Source organism: Lepisma saccharinum, chromosome 7 (assembly GCF_977018435.1).
Source record: "Lepisma saccharinum chromosome 7, izLepSacc3.1, whole genome shotgun sequence".
In the NCBI taxonomy this organism is placed as follows: domain Eukaryota; kingdom Metazoa; phylum Arthropoda; class Insecta; order Zygentoma; family Lepismatidae; genus Lepisma; species Lepisma saccharinum.
In genome coordinates, this window is record NC_139235.1 from 76,478,546 (window position 1) to 76,494,761 (window position 16,216).

The 16,216-nt window shown below is 35.5% G+C and overlaps 1 protein-coding gene across 1 annotated transcript in view; it reads left to right on the forward strand.

Annotated features, from left to right (window-relative positions):
• The window catches only part of LOC145989938 (putative inorganic phosphate cotransporter), a 58,089-nt gene that overhangs the window by 32,284 nt on the left and 9,589 nt on the right, over window positions 1-16,216 (forward strand). Inside the window, exons 6-9 of the mRNA XM_083125469.1 lie at window positions 1,578-1,727; window positions 7,269-7,401; window positions 10,488-10,726; window positions 12,894-13,044. Coding sequence (XP_082981595.1) covers window positions 1,578-1,727; window positions 7,269-7,401; window positions 10,488-10,726; window positions 12,894-13,044 — 673 coding nt within the window. The remainder of the gene's footprint in view (window positions 1-1,577; window positions 1,728-7,268; window positions 7,402-10,487; window positions 10,727-12,893; window positions 13,045-16,216) is intronic.

Here is a 16,216-nt window from a genome sequence, read left to right on the forward strand (position 1 = left end):
TCAATGTTTTGAACATTTTGGTTTTCTTCTGACAGGTGAGGAAGTTAAGCCCATGTTACTAAACATGTAAGAGTTGCAGAAAACCAATGCCAGTACAGTGATGCAGTCATTTATGGATTTCTGTCAAAAACTGTGGCCTGGTGGAATTCAGTTCCAAATAGTTGTCGTTGTAGTTACTGACCAGGCTCCCTACATGCTTTCGGCATTTAACTAATTGAAGTCATTGTTCCCTAAGTTAAAGCATGTAACCTGTTTGGCTCATGTCCTTCACAGGGTTTCTGAATCTATTAGGAACGAATACAACATTGTAAATGAGTTCATATCTGATCTGAAAAAATACTCCTTAAGGACCCCGAGTTGCATTCTTGCCTACAGAGAAACTATCTGCCTGCCCCTGCCACATTTCCCCATCATTACTCTCTGGGATCATGGATTGAGTGTGCTGCATTTCTGTGTGAAAATTTTGAAAAAATTAAGGAGTTTATGCTTTCCCTGGATTTAACCGACGCAGGTGCAATTTCCAAGGCACAGCAACTTCTCCTCCCAGACAAGATAGATGATTTACAAAAAGAATTATTTTGTGTACATTCCTACATGAACCTGTCGACAGCCATCAAAGCTTAGAAGAACAAGGCATCCAAAAGGAAAAACAATTGGATATCTTTACTACATTTACTACTGTGAGGGGGCAGTTAGATGGTTTTGCCAGAGACAAACTTGAGGCTAGCCTTGACAAGAATCCAGATGTTGTTGAATTTGCCACTTGCACAGAGTTGCCATTCCGAGTGAATACTAAATTTACCCCACTTGTTTCTGTGATGTAGAGAGAAGCTTCAGCTTATATAAAGATATTTTATCTCCGAAAAGAAACAAACTCACTTTTAAAAATTTGGAAATGCTTAATGTTGTAAGGTACAACAGCTTTGTGTTTTTCTCTGACTGGTGAATAACTGTAACACAACCTATGTGTGTGATGTGTACACAGCTTCGAGTGAATAGCTTAGACTATTAAAATATGAGGGAAAGTTTTAATAAGTAGTATAATTATCAGCACCTTTTTTGACCCTTTTTGGGTCTTATTTTAGCACCTTTTCCCTTCCTTTTTTCCAATGAAATTTTCCCCTAAAAATCCTAACTCTGGTCATTATATAGTGTATATGTATAATATAATACATGTGTGTGTGTCCAAAATGACTTTCAAATCTGTTGAACCAGTGTTCTATAACATTGCAATATGATTCCAGATGCCAGGTCTCTTAAATTTATTGTAGTGACGTTTACATACTAAATTTAACTTGTATTATAAATAGTTAATGTAGTTTAGTCTAAAATATATATTTCGAAAATAATAGTATGGAATTCCAAAACACAGTACAGTAGCAAGTAAATTAAAAATAGAAACTACGCTGAGTAATAAAGGGAACTTGCCTTTGGAATATTTATTCAGAAAAACAATAACTGAAATGCATTCAGTTCTGTCATTGCATTATTAATGAAAATTAAAGGATTTACAGATGCAGTGAATACATAGCGTAATGTATATACACATCAAACTAATGAATATCTTCTATCTACAGGATATTCACACACCATGGCTTGCCATCTTTACTTCAATACCAGTGTGGGGTTTAATTATGGTGCACATAGGACATGACTGGGGTTTCTACACACTCCTCAATGATCTTCCAAAATACATGAATGATATTATGCATTTTAAAATTGACCAGGTATGTGATGTTTATTATTTATATCAGTGACATGTTCTCCCATGTTACCTATGGTAACACTGTTGAGCCTTGTTTCCATGTTAATAAAGTATTAAAATGCTGACAAGGCAAAATTTATTGTATAAAAATGTACACTAAAAACGTAACGTTTCCACCCTGTAACAGGGTCTTCTTCAGACGAAGATTCAGAATCAAATTTATGTTACCTAGTAAACCAAACTTTTTTTTTATTTATTTATTCGAAAAATCCTTAATACAGAGAAAATCCATTTTACATCAGGATATCAACAGAGAGAAAATGAAATTAACAAATGAGAAGCACGTGCGCACACACACACACATATATAGACATATAACACAAGAATAAAAACAATAACAACTAGGGTCATATAACAAATATTAATTACTCTTCAGCTGCTTGATGCACGCTGTTCTGAAAGCCTGTTTGGACAGATGGAAGCCTGAAGGATCACTTAATTAATTGTACATGGTTTGTAGCCTATACAGAAGTGACCTTTGTTTTAGTGATAACCTTGGAGACTTAGTGTATAGAAATTGTTGCATTTGCTGTTGGTATGTGGGATCTGGATGTGAAGTGGTAAGAGTTCGTTAGTGAAAAGTTGTCCATTCATAATTCTGTAAAGAAATCTTAAATCTGAAACTTGACGGTGAAGAGAAAGATCATGAATTTGTAGAGTGGATAGAATTTCGTGTTTGGAAAGATTTGCAAAGGCTGGACATCTATGTTTGACTATTTTGAGGAAAAAATTTACAACTTTGTGTTTTCTTTACATTGCTTTCAAAGGACATTGACCAAATACATGAACCATATTCAAGAATAGGTAAAACATATGTTGCAAAATAGATTTTGAGGGCAAAAACATGTGTGATATCTGTAAATTAGTCCACGGGTTTTCATGGCTTTAGATGTTTTGTAATCTATATTGTGGCTGAAAGTGAGTTTGCTGTCAAAATTTTTTCCAAAATGTGTGTGTTGTTGTACAAACAGAATATTTTGGTTACATAATTTATAGCAGTGGTTCTCAACCTTTTTGGGCCTGCATCCACAAATTAGTCCACACCCCTTCCCTATGTACAAAAGTTCTACTGTGCTGTTAGGTTTAATAATTCTAAATCAAAAATTTTTTTATAATGCTTTCATTATTACAGATATTAAATAATACTAATACTTTTTTTTGTTGATAGAACATTTTCATTAATTAAAGAAAGTGCTTAATAGGCCTGCACTTAAAATTTCAAGCTGCATAATTTGGTTTTATTTCCTAAGAACACAATTAATGAGAGGGCTGGCACTGTTTTTCTTTCACAAGTTTTTAAATGTTTGGTTCCAACTGCGATAATGCACACCTCAGATCATTTTCAACATCCAGCCGTGCTCGGTATTTTGATTTGATGTAAGCCAGCGTAGAAAAACCCAGACTCTCATAGATACGTTAATGAAAACTGCACCAAGAACCTTGCAGCTTCCATAGCAACTTGTGGATACACAGGAAAATAAGTTTAACCAAAAATCTTCAACGGTCATGTTTGGGAACTCCTCTTTTGCTTGAGAATCACATTTTAGGTCGATTGCCTGCTCCTGAAGGGAATCCGGAAGCAAGTCCACTTCTATTTTGAACGTATCTTGTGTCAACTGAAATTGCCAGCTATCTGAAGAAATATCTGGAAAGTGGTGTCCAATTTCGGTTTTCAAGGATGCCAAATGTTCTCAAATCAAGTTCTTCAATTCACTTTTCAAATTTAATGTAAGATTTTGTGTCATCAAGAAGCTCGTTGAGACGTGGGAAGGACGTAAAGTTGGGTTCTGAACTCTGAAGGCAACGTTGCCACAAATATATTTTTTGCAGGAAACCTTTCATGCTATCATAAGCCTTCAAAATGTTTTTCTGTCCTTGCAGTTTCAAATTCAAAAGGTTGATCGATTCAAAGAAGTCTGACAAATACGCTAAGTGGTAGATACATTTATCATCTGTAAATTGCATGTATAGATCTTTTTTATTTGAACTCATCAAAAATATTTCAACTTCAGATTTCAGATTGAATAGCCGAGCAAGCATGTTACCTTTTGAGAGCCAACGAAGAGTATGTTGGTCACTATTCAACTCTTGATATAAAACCTCAAAAAGTCTAGTGTTCAGAGCACTAGATGTGACATAGTTCACTACTTCCATTAATAATTTCAAAACAGTTGTAAGTGTTTCAGGCAGAGTCTTACAAGCCAAAGCTTGTCTGCGTATGATACAATGAGAACCAATGATGTTAGGGTTCTGTTTTTTTGCAAACTGAACAAATCCAGAATGGCATCCTATCATGGCTTGTGCACCATCATTGCATATTCCAACAACGTTCTCCCAAGGAAGATTGTTAGCTGCCAAAACGTTACACAGAGCAGAAAAAACATCCTTAGATTTAGTGGTTGTCTGAAGAGTTTGGGAAAATAATATTTCCTCTATGAAGAGTTTTCTGTCAATATATCTACAGTAAAACAGCAACTGAGAGTGCTTTGAAATGTCAGTTGTCTCATCACATTCCAGAGAAAAGAACGGAGATTTCTTTAACTTTTCTATTACTTCTTCTTTTAAATCTTGTGCCATCTCATCAATTCTACATTTTACTGTGTCATTTGAGAGCGGTATTATTGCAATTTTTTTGCAACTTTCCTCTCCAAGTAAAGTACTGCATGCATTTAGTAAACATAGTTTTATAAGCGACTCACCAATGGTATGTTGTTTTTTGTGTTGCTATAAGCAAAGTGAGCTTGTAAGAAGCTTCAACAGCCTTTTCGTTCTCCACTTGAAAACTTCCAGTTGAATCATGTTTCATTCGTTTGAGCGAATTTTTCTTCCCATCAAAAAACTTGCGTGGTCTGTCTTTGAAGCCGGAATGATTGGTAGTCAAATGGCATTCTAAACGCCCTGGTTGCATTGCATCATTACTCAGAACATTGTGACTAACACACTGAGGTAAATGACAATCATTCTTCTCAATGTATGTAAAGCCGAATCTTATATACTCATCACTGTACAGTCTTTTCTTGGGTAACGATTTAGCCATGTTTAGCACTACTACGCACGACAATCACTCGGAACACAATAACAAACCTTGATCATCTGTTCTGTGCGGTATAGCCACCAGCCGGTAGTAAAATTACCCTAGCCACTGTAAAAGTTTTCCTTAGGAACACTGCTCGTCTGCTTCCAACAGAGATGCAGAGGGATCTAGCAATATCGGGGTAGGTATAGGGCAGTGTAAATAAGACGTATGTGTGAATACAGTTGCATCTAGCAGTGACAAAGAGAACTATTTGCAGAGGTTTCTTTTCTGAGACCTTGAGGGTTTGTGTTTGTCACAACGTTTTTTTTTTTTGGGGGGGGGGGGTAATTGATGTATATATTTTTCATTGCTCACCATGCCTTTCCTGAAATTCTCCATCTCCCCAGGGGGGCACACCCCCCAGGATGAGAACCCCTGATTTATAGGATGGTGCTGTAAATTTGGATTTGAGGGTAAACGTCATTAATAGATTTACAAATTGCTGGAAGATTTGAAATTGTAGGACTTCTGTTTTTGTTTCACATGCATGTCTGTATTGGTGTTTTATTTCTATTATATGTAATTAATATATAATAAATATAAAAAAATAAATGAGAATTGTTCCGGTAAACCAGGTCAAATTATCAGAATATGCCACTGTTTTATATAACTATTCAGTCCTATATGAGAGTCCCAGTAATCCAGTTGATAGATTGTCTGTCTGCCACATGGAAGATATGGGTTCGATCGCCAGTATGCGTGTTTTCAGGTGGGAATTTTTCCAGCAATGGAACCAGCCTTGCAAAAATGGGTAGTGATGAGGAGGGGGGGGGGGGGATTAAAGCAGGCTATCGCATTGTGCTGTTCACATCACCTCTGCAAGTGGCCAAGATTGTAAATGTGTGTGACCAGAGCTCGAAGTGTTATTCCTGGCTGGGGGGTTGCTTGTATGGATTAACATGGAGACAATGCAGTAGGTAGAAAGGAGATGCTTATGCAAATTATCTGGGATGCTTTATGAAAAATATCTTATGGGGGATGACATCCCCTATGTTCTCCCCTCTTGAGCACTATGAAAGGCCCTACCTCAACATCACCCCTCCCCCTGTATATGGCTTCAAGACATGTTGAGTTTTAAATTTTTGTTCAGTCTTCTATCTTGCATTTAATTGATTATGGTTACACTGAACCTTTGGCATGTACCATCAAAGACATTTTGGAAAATTCTCCTTCTAAAAACAAAAGAAACAACCACCCTGCTAGGATTTTCCAAATTCTGAAAATAATTTGTATTTAGAATTTCTTCGAGAGCATTCAAGTGAATGTTCATATGATATGCTTCCACTGTTGTCTAGACATTTTTTTATCACAGATATCTAGACAGCAGTATCAACATACCACACGTAGATTCAATTAAATGTTCTATAAAGAATTCTAGAAACATGTAATTTTTCATAATTTGGAATGCCACGACAGTTTTTTTGAAAGGAGAGGAATTTCCCAGAAACAATTTTGCTCATACAGGCCAAATGTAAGGCTCAGCACAGTCTTAAACAAGAAATTTCTAAATTTACACATTTAAGTAATGTTGCTATTATACAGTATATCAATCAGGCATGTATGTACAAGTATGTTTTGGGAGTCTTTCAAATAGTAATGATAATAATAACCATAACAACAAAAATAATGTTTATCATTAATCTGTTGGTATAATTAATGTGCTTTTTCGTAACAATTGTCAAAAGAGGTTAATTATTTTAATATTGTTATTGTTATTATTACATGAATAGGTAAAAATGCAGTGCAAGAACAGAACAATTCATTATCTAGCTTGCGTGTAGTTAAAGTCTCTAAAATTTGTATACAAATTTCTGCCAAGGACATTAAATTTAAAGAATTAAAAGTGTAAGATTTACTGAATGAAAGAAAGGATGTTATGTCCAGTTGATGAAAAAGTAAAAGTTCCTGATTAATATTTTTAGGCATATTATTACAAGTAATAGTGTGCATAAATCTTCGTGGGTACTGTCAATTCAAAACTGTATGATCCCAAACTAATACATGCCTTTGTACAAATTCAATGGAAATAGATAACCTTCGATCACACACGGATATTAAACAAGTATATTTGTTCATGATGGATGCGGTAAATGCAGTTTGAGAATTACTTACATGAACTTTCATATTTCCCATTAAATTGTGCAACGTGGAAATACGAAATTTCATGAAAGTAATAAGTATATATGGACTCGGACCCCAGATATGGGGTTTACTCATCAAAACAAAAATTATAAATTAGTGTTATTTTTTTAACATAAGTTAAGAGTAAAGAAAGTCTATATCCTGTATTGATTTTGTTCATTGATGCAAGATACAATTTATGTGAGGGTTCAAACATGTCTACATTCTTCTGAACATTTATTGGCACAAGAATTTCCTTTGTGTTACAGTATATTATTGCTCATATGCATTGTATTGTACTTGCAGAATGGATTTTTATCAGCTTTACCTTACGTGGTCATGTGGTTTGTTTCTCTTGGTTCAAGCTGGCTTGCAGATTGGTTACTATTACACCAAATACTCTCCACCACAATTGTCAGGAAACTCTTTACAACAGCTGGTAAGTTAGGAACTTCTTTTATAATAATTGTTTTGACAATAGCAGTTTAAACTTTAAAGGTTGAACTATAGGAATATACCATTAATAACTCCACAAAGAGCACTGAGTGATATATCGATGTGTGTCCGAATGGAACTTGGAACCATATTTGAGAGTATAGAGGTTGGATAGATGGCTTGTTTTCTTGTGATGATGTAATGATGGTAGAGGTTGAATTTAGCCATGAAACTAATACGAAATCTATGCGCTAGAGTTGCACTATGCAGATAGAAAAAGTCGCAACTGATCACATGAAATAGAGTGCAGGTGTTCATATCCTGATGTCGGTTGCTTTCTTCTTCATAAACTGTAAGCTGATTAAAGTTTCTGGCTTCAGATAAATTGAAAATACTAACGGATACTTATTAGTAAGGCCCGGGAGTTAATGACCTCTAAAACTGTAAAATATGTATGTACTTATGTCATAAGAATAAAGAAATATGTCATAAAAAAGTTTAAAATATGTCTGAAAAATGCAGAAATATTCCCCAGTAAACCCAAAACATATGCACAACAGTACTTTTTAATTTCTTATTATATAGGAAGTCAGTATCTTCCAGGGAAGATTGACTAGTTTGAGGGTGGGGTATTAAATGCAGTCAGAATCCTTTTAACCAAAGAATGTAGAGGGAAAATACTGAAAATATCATGCAGTTCACTGCAATTATCCTAATTTTCATTAACTATTATGTCAAATTTACACTTTTGTGGAAACTAAAGCCTAATTTGTTGCTCGCTACAGCTCTGGTAAATCTAGGCAACCTATACACAATCACAACTTTTTTAAGCAGATTTTAACTTTATAAAATCGGAAAAGCAGCCTATAAAATTTTTATTTCTCTTGTAGTCTACGGTTATTACAAGCATAAAAACACAGTTTTTCATTGTGAGGTTTCAGGAGAACACACACTCCCTTCATCAGACATTTATTTTAGTTTGATTAAAGATACAGTTATAACTAGGAAGCGGAAGTTGATGACGTAAAAATATAGGTATATGACCTATAGAATGTCCTAAAAAATGGGAAAAAATGATGTGAAAATGCAAAAAAATACCATTAAAATTTGTTAGTTTCAGGTTATAAATTGAAATGAAAAGGAAATTTAAAAAAATGAAATCTTGCTTTAAAAAAAAAGTCACCAACCTGTCACCAGTTCAGCATTTCTTTTGCTCGTAAACTGCAATCCTGCGAGATATACAGGGTTATTATAAATGATGGACCCATTTTCAAAACGTCATAGGTAGGGAAGTACAGATCCAAATTGAACAAGCTATATACCAATGGAAAGAGGAAGGTTCAAAGTTTCTGGCGGGCAGCGGCCGGCGGGCTGTGATGGTTGCGGAAGCGGCCGGTAGAGTTCGCGAGAGGACCGTCTCTGTCAGTTGTGAGCGAGATGGCGACCTTGGAGCGCAAGGTTTTCTGCATGCTTGAGTTCGCGAAAAGTGAGTCACAGATTGCAGTGCAGCGGGCATTCCGTACCAAATTCGGTAGCAAACCACCAACTAGGAAAAGCATTAGCAATTTCAAGCGACTGGAAGTGTGTGCAAAGGAAAAAGCACAGGCCGACCGCGTGTGTCAGAGGACGATGTCCAACGGTGGCCACATTGAACATTTATAACAGTTACAAACATTGTGGTAACAAACTTTGAACCTTCCTCTTTCCATTGGTATATAGCTTGTTCACTTTGGATTTGTACCTCAATAAATATGATGTTTTGAAAATGGGTCCATCATTTATAATAACCCTGTATATAGATAGGCTTATGTTCACCTTGGTGAAAAGGCTCAAGAATATTACCAATATGAAAGAAGTGACAAAATATGACAAAACAATACACTGAATATTGCGAAAAATGACTGAAAAATGCCGAATATTGGGGAAAATGACCTACAACCTGAAAAATTGGCAAAAAATGCACTGTAAAGTTACCTTTTTTGGGTTCTAGATGAAGTGTAATAATGTGTATATTTAATTGGCATCGTGTCAGAGATGTCAGAAAAAAGATGACATTTCATCAACTTCCGCTCCCTAGTTATAACAATGGTTAAAATTTTTTAAACAAAAAAGGATCAGTTATACAATGGATGTTACATTGTTGTAACTGTGCTTTTATGCTTGTAATAATCGTAGACTACAAGAGAAATGATTCTACAATGCAAGCAATGCGTACATACAAGAAAAAATATAAAATTTTTGTCAGAAAAGGTTACACTCAATATTATTGCACATATCATCTTGTGGTAGCAATCAATACACAAGCAAATATTTTAGTGGTATTTTAAGTATCTGGAATTTGGTGCCTGGATGATTGTTGTGAGCAGCTAAAAAAGGTAAAGAAATGAGAACAATTGAAACTTGTTTACATCTGCTTCTAATTTCTTTGTCCGTAATTTCCTTATCCTTCCATCAATAATATAAACTGTCCGTTGCACTAAAGGTACGAAGAATAAATTATAAAATAACCTATTATATGCAAGGCAATTACGAAATTATAAAATTATATAGAAATAATGTCTTAATATGAGAAAATTGAAGAAACATGTTGTAAAAATGCAAAATTGGTAAGATATGCCTTATCAAGTTAGTCTATTTTGGCTGATTTTCATCAGATACATAAAGTCCCTGGCCCTATCTATTATGTATCTTGTATTGATATTTGTATTTTTGTTATTTAGCATCCTTTTTCTCTCACATTCAGCTAATTGTGATGATAAGAATGAGTGATGACTGATTATTTGATGAAATGAGGAAGGGATGCATAACATGGAATAAAAATTTTGCCTGATGTTTAAAATGAGCATTCTGACTGTTTTTGTTTCAATAATTCACAATGTAGACACAAAATGTAACAAAAATAATACACACTACATCGGCATCGGCTCTTCCCTAATGATAATAATATTAATTATGCACACTTATCTACCTTCATATAGAATTTCCTTGCAGTGGATACGGCATCCCTACCTCCAAGGTTTAAAGCTTCATTCACACACAGGAGATAAATAACGCTGTTTACTTTGAGTAATAATTTATTTGTTTCTCCAGCTTCTGTTGGTCCAGCGGCAGGCCTCTTGGCAGCAGCATACGTGGGCTGCGACAAGGTGGCAACGGTTGCAGTATTGGCTATTGGAGTGGGAATTATGGGAACCTTTTACCCAGGGATGAAAGTGAATGCTCTGGATTTAAGCCCAAACTATGCAGGCACCCTTATGGGAATCACCAATGGAGCAGGCAACGTGTGTGGGATTGTGGCACCATACGTCGTTGGACTTCTGACTCCAAATGTAAGTGCACTTTGTATCAGCAGGATTTATCTCTTAGTGAGCTGAATACACAATAATTTACTACCAAAATCATATTGTTTTATAGGAAATGAACTAGATATGGTAGAACCTTGATTATTCTGAATTTTATGTTTTACTGGGTGGACATAATTACAGTTTTCCTACCTTATGGAGTCCAATCAAAGTATCAAAATGCGGTGAAACTTAGTATAAAGGCTATAGAGACCATGAAAAGCAAATGCTCATAAAAAAAAATAGTCAAAATTTTCACCACCAGGTGGAAATATGATGCTGAGAATTATAGTTTCCCTATTCAGAGCCCTCTGGAGCTCGTTTGAAGCAACGGATTTCGGTGACACTTGATATAGAGGATATGGAGACCATGAGAAAGTGAATGCTGATAAAAAGAAATAGTTCAAATTTTCACCTCTAGGTGGAAAGGTGTAGCTGGAATAATCAGAAGTAAGACATGCAAAACTTTACTTTGAGTTTGTCAGTGCAGAAGTGTTCAATATGCTGAATGACCCTGTGGAAGTGTAAGATAGCATAATCAATTGTTGCATGAAGCATTTACTGGAAAGTTGTTTACTGCCCCCCCTTCCCCCCACACACACATGCCAGAATTCACTTCACCATGGTCTCCGTAGCCTCTATAGCAAGTTTCAATGCATTTTAATGCTTCAAACGAGCTTCAGAGGTTTCTGAGTACTGAAACTTTGTGATCATAATCTGGGAAATTTTTATAAGGAATTTGCTTTATTGGGAACAAGAATGTTCAATGTGTATGGTAGTAAAATGTAACAAGCGGGGTTAGTGTATATGAACCAGGAAAAGTTATGTGAAAATTATAGCTCAAGAAAAGTTCAAAAGTCCTTGCCAGTGCTACAAACAACCCTCTGGTTTCACTACTGTTACTTTAGTTTGAATTTATTCTCTCAATTGCAACGCAATGGCATTTGTTTTCACATATGTAAAGGTGGTCAGTGTTAATGGGAAGTTGCGCCATACCATAAAAGGACTTACATTTACGGATCTTGAGATGAGAAGGCCTGAGATCTGTAAATGGTGTGCCATACTAAGGATCCATGTTTCAGCATGTTGACTCAGTTTCTTCAGTAAGCTACAGAAGAGTCACTTGTTAGGATTGTAAAAGCCTGTTTTTGTTGACATGTGATTCAATTATTAGGTGTACAAATTAATTTACTTATTAAACTTTACTGTTGCAATTGTTCAAATTGGAACTTTCCTCGCCACATTTGAACATTCCCAATACAAACCTAAAAAGGTAAAATAGCGGACGATGTAACATAAACAAGCAGAAGTGCCGTTCACGAAGCAGCACATCAGGGACTTCATGCTTTTTGCATATCAACTGAAGAAAAAAAATCCACTGAAGCAAAGAAAATGATTTGTTCAGCCTTGAGGGAAGATGCCGTATCATACAGCATACCATTACCGGCAGTGGGTGTAGGCAGATGATAATGCTTCATGATAATGCCAGGCTGCACACGGTAAGGAAACTGAGGAGATGCTATACTCATTGGGTTGAGAAGTTCTGCCACATGCAGCTTATTCCCCTGACCTGGCCTCTTCAGACCACCACCTGTTTCGGTCCCTGCAACACTACCTAGTGGATTCTCTTGGTGGAAAATATTATTGTCAAGTTTATAGGCCCCAAACCAGTCGTTCTGATGCCAGCTGCCCCATAAGATGGCAATAGGGTATCGGTTCCAATGAAGATTACTTCGCCAATTAAAATGCAAGACTATTTTTTCACAATTAAATATTTTCTTTTTAGAAAAAAAAGGCCAAGAATTAATTTTTACACTAAAAACTACAAATTGTAATTTTAAAAAATTGTTTTTATCTGCATTTTAATTAATATATTTTATTCTCCCCAAAAAGCAAAATCCACTGTATTTAACTGTTTATTGCTGCTTAAATATGTTAAAATACTTTTAAACTGTCTGCTTGCCATTATATAATAATGACCTCTGTTTTTCTATATACACACTAATGAAAAAAAGAGTAATAACACTTTTATTCTCTTACATTAGCTGAGGCAGGACCTTTGTGCTACTGACTCAGGTTAAATAGGAGTTAATTGATTAGGGCATGTAAATAGAATAATGTTTCCCAGTTTATTAACAAAGAATTCATATTGCAGCACACTATTGAAGAGTGGAGGCTGGTTTTCTTCATCTCAATTGGAATCTTCTTGTTCACAAACATTATCTTCGTCTTCACTGCTTCAGGGGAGCTACAACCGTGGAATAGCTACAGGAGTTACAAGACACTGTCCAAACAAGACATAAACAGTACGTTAATTTGTTATGTACATTTAGTAACAAAGTTTAGTATTTCTCTATGAGTGCATTCTGAAAGATGCAATGAATTGCAGGAAAGTAGGTTCGCCTTTTGAACTTTGTGAAAGAAGTTATTTGAAGACCTTAGAGGCAGACCTTGAAGACTGCCTAGGGGCAGATTTATATGCATTAAGGACAGGCAAAATATGCACTTAAAATACAGTATGAGGCAGTCAAATGGGAAGATTTAAATAATTCACAAAAAATAGAGAGCAAATATTATTTATTTTTTGAACATGAATGTACTGTACACGAGTTGAAATTACTAGTGCACCTGAAAAATGTTCATTTTTTGAATGTGGTGTCAGTAAGATAGCATCCTTGGTTTTGCACACATTGTCGGAGTCAGATTGATTGATTCAATTAGTGTTTTAAGTCCACTTTATGCACAGTAAAGCTAATTGGGACTGGACCTACAGTTTAAAGTGGGATCCAAACCACTATGTGACTCGACCGGGTATCGAACCCGGGACCCCTTGATTACAAGGCGACGATGCTACCACTGCAGTATCGAGAGACCTCGGAGTCTCAGAGTAATGATGTTGCGAGAGGCAATTAAACGGAAAGATTTCAGGAATGGCTGGCGGGCATGGTTGGGGGTTATGAGAGTGGGGGCATGACCTTGAGCGGAAACATGGTGACTGTAAACACTGAATGTTAGGCTGACATATTGTAACCTTTTTCACTTAGACTCGCATTTCGAATTCGGCAAGAGATCCACAATATTCCGTTGGAGATGCTACGAAGCGTCATGGGCGGATTTACTCTGAGACTCTGACAATGTGTGCAAAACCAAGAATTCCATCGTACTGACACCATATTAAAAAAATGAACATTTTTCAGGTACACTAGCAATTTCAACTCGTGTACAGTACATTCATGTTCAAAAAATAAATAATATTTGCTCTCTATTTTTTGTGATTTTTTTTTAAATCTTCCCGTTTGACTGCCTCACACTATATGTACTATAAATTTTAAAATGATGTACTAAAAATTGTTTATAACAATCTATGTATGTATATTACGACCTCTGTATGCTTTATGACTGCACCAATACCCTTCCCTGGGGGACGTGACACTGTCCACATAATTCCAAGATTTGAAGCAATTTCCACCTACAGACCCATATTTCCTGCATAGTTGACTAATGCAATTACTCAACATGGATAGCGAAAAATGTTGCATTTATATAATTTGTATTTTTACAGATAGAAACTATTTACAAAGCAGAAAATGATGACTATTTGCCGGGGCTTTACAGTATCATCATGTACTAGTTATTAACAGCAAAGCAGCAGAAAAAATATCCTCCATTGCATGCATAATTTGTAAAAGAAAATACAGTTGCACAGATACTCGCAACTAGTACCTCCCTACAACAGAAAAAGACACCGACCTTTGAAAATATTGTGCTTAGTCCTTATTGCATGGAAGGAGGGACCCATACTATTCACTGCAAAATATGGCCATAAAGGATGGCGAGAAGGTGATGCATGAGACAAAAATAGTGTATGTCAATTCCCATGTGAACCACAAGAGTGAGTGAGTTTGTGTTTCTAAGTCAAGTCCACTTTATGCATAGTAAGGTTAATCTGGACTGGACCTACAGTTCAGAGTGGGAACCGAATCACTATGTGCCTCCATCGGGTAACGAACCTGGGACCCCTTGATTACAAGGTGACAACATTACCACTACTTCATTGTGAAGGCGTGAACCACAAGAAATTATTCTAGATATTAAAGTTAATACTTAAATGAACAGAGTAGTCTTTTGAGAAACACTGGATGGGGTGCCATTGCGAATGAATAAAAATAACAACCTCATGAATCTGGAGAAACCAGTTATTTGGTGACTTAGGAATGCACTAGGCGAAAGAATCAGTTGCAGTTTTTTTGGTTATGTTAAGTTCCATCATGCTAGCTGCTCTCCACGGCCAAATCGAAAAGCACCGTATAACCTAAAATAAACACAAAGCCTAAACACCAAAAATAAAAATTGGGGGAACCACTATTCAGAGAAAATATTTAATTAAAGGTACTTCTGAAAGTACGCAGACTCTCATATCCCTCTTTAATAAAATAAAAATCTCATCCTTATAAACATGATACAAAATGTGCATGTTAGTTGAATCTTTTGAAGGCAGAAGCACAGATTATTTCCATCCCGTTAGCAAATCAATTTCTGCTACCATTGTCACAAATAAATGAAATGAACTAAATTCACAAGAGAACTCCCAAAGAATTACTTAGCCTGGATTCGAATCAACTTTACAGCATAAATTAGTGTTCTGTATACTGTTAGTGACATATCGACAGGTTTTCAAAGCATGTTTTATCTCACACTTTATGCTTCAGTGCAAACAGGAGGAATAAATAAATTTTAGTTTTGAACAATGACAACTTCTCATTTATTTTAAAATACAGCTCCTTAACAAGTAACCATGTTCATTCACACTAACACATGTTGTACCCATTGTAATCATATGTTCAAATGCTTTACATGAGATGAACTATTTTGATGCTTTCTTGTGAATGTCCAGTGATGAAAATATAATTTTCTTTTATTTTCAAACTTTCCTAATTTCAAAGTTATGCTTCTTTCATAACTTTCTGATAGATTGTGCAGCCTTGGCCAGGGCTAGACAAATACAGGACACATAGTCACCATGGTGCTTGAAAATTTTCACCTGACCTCTTAAATTTTTTAATCCATTTGTACATTTTTGTAATAATTGAAGTTAACTTATGAACTTTCCCTTTTTTTAAAAAAAAATAATGAGTGCAGTACATGTTTTTTCATGTGTATCCAGGGTTGGTACAATTTTTTGATTATGAAATTTCCTGACATTTCCAGGTTTTCCAGTCCAAAAATGACATTTTTTCTAGACATGTTTATCATCATGATTTTTGCTTTGGAACCTTGTGGTTTTCAATTAAATATATAATCTGTTAATTATTATGAATATTCACTTTCACAACTTTTTCTTTTTAGCAAATTTCATTCTACACACACAAGAACACGTGGAAATTCGAAGAGTAAAATGTAAAATTACAATCTGCATCATATGTATTGGGTGCTATAATCACTTGCATCTAGCCTCCAGGCTAAGATAGCACCATATCA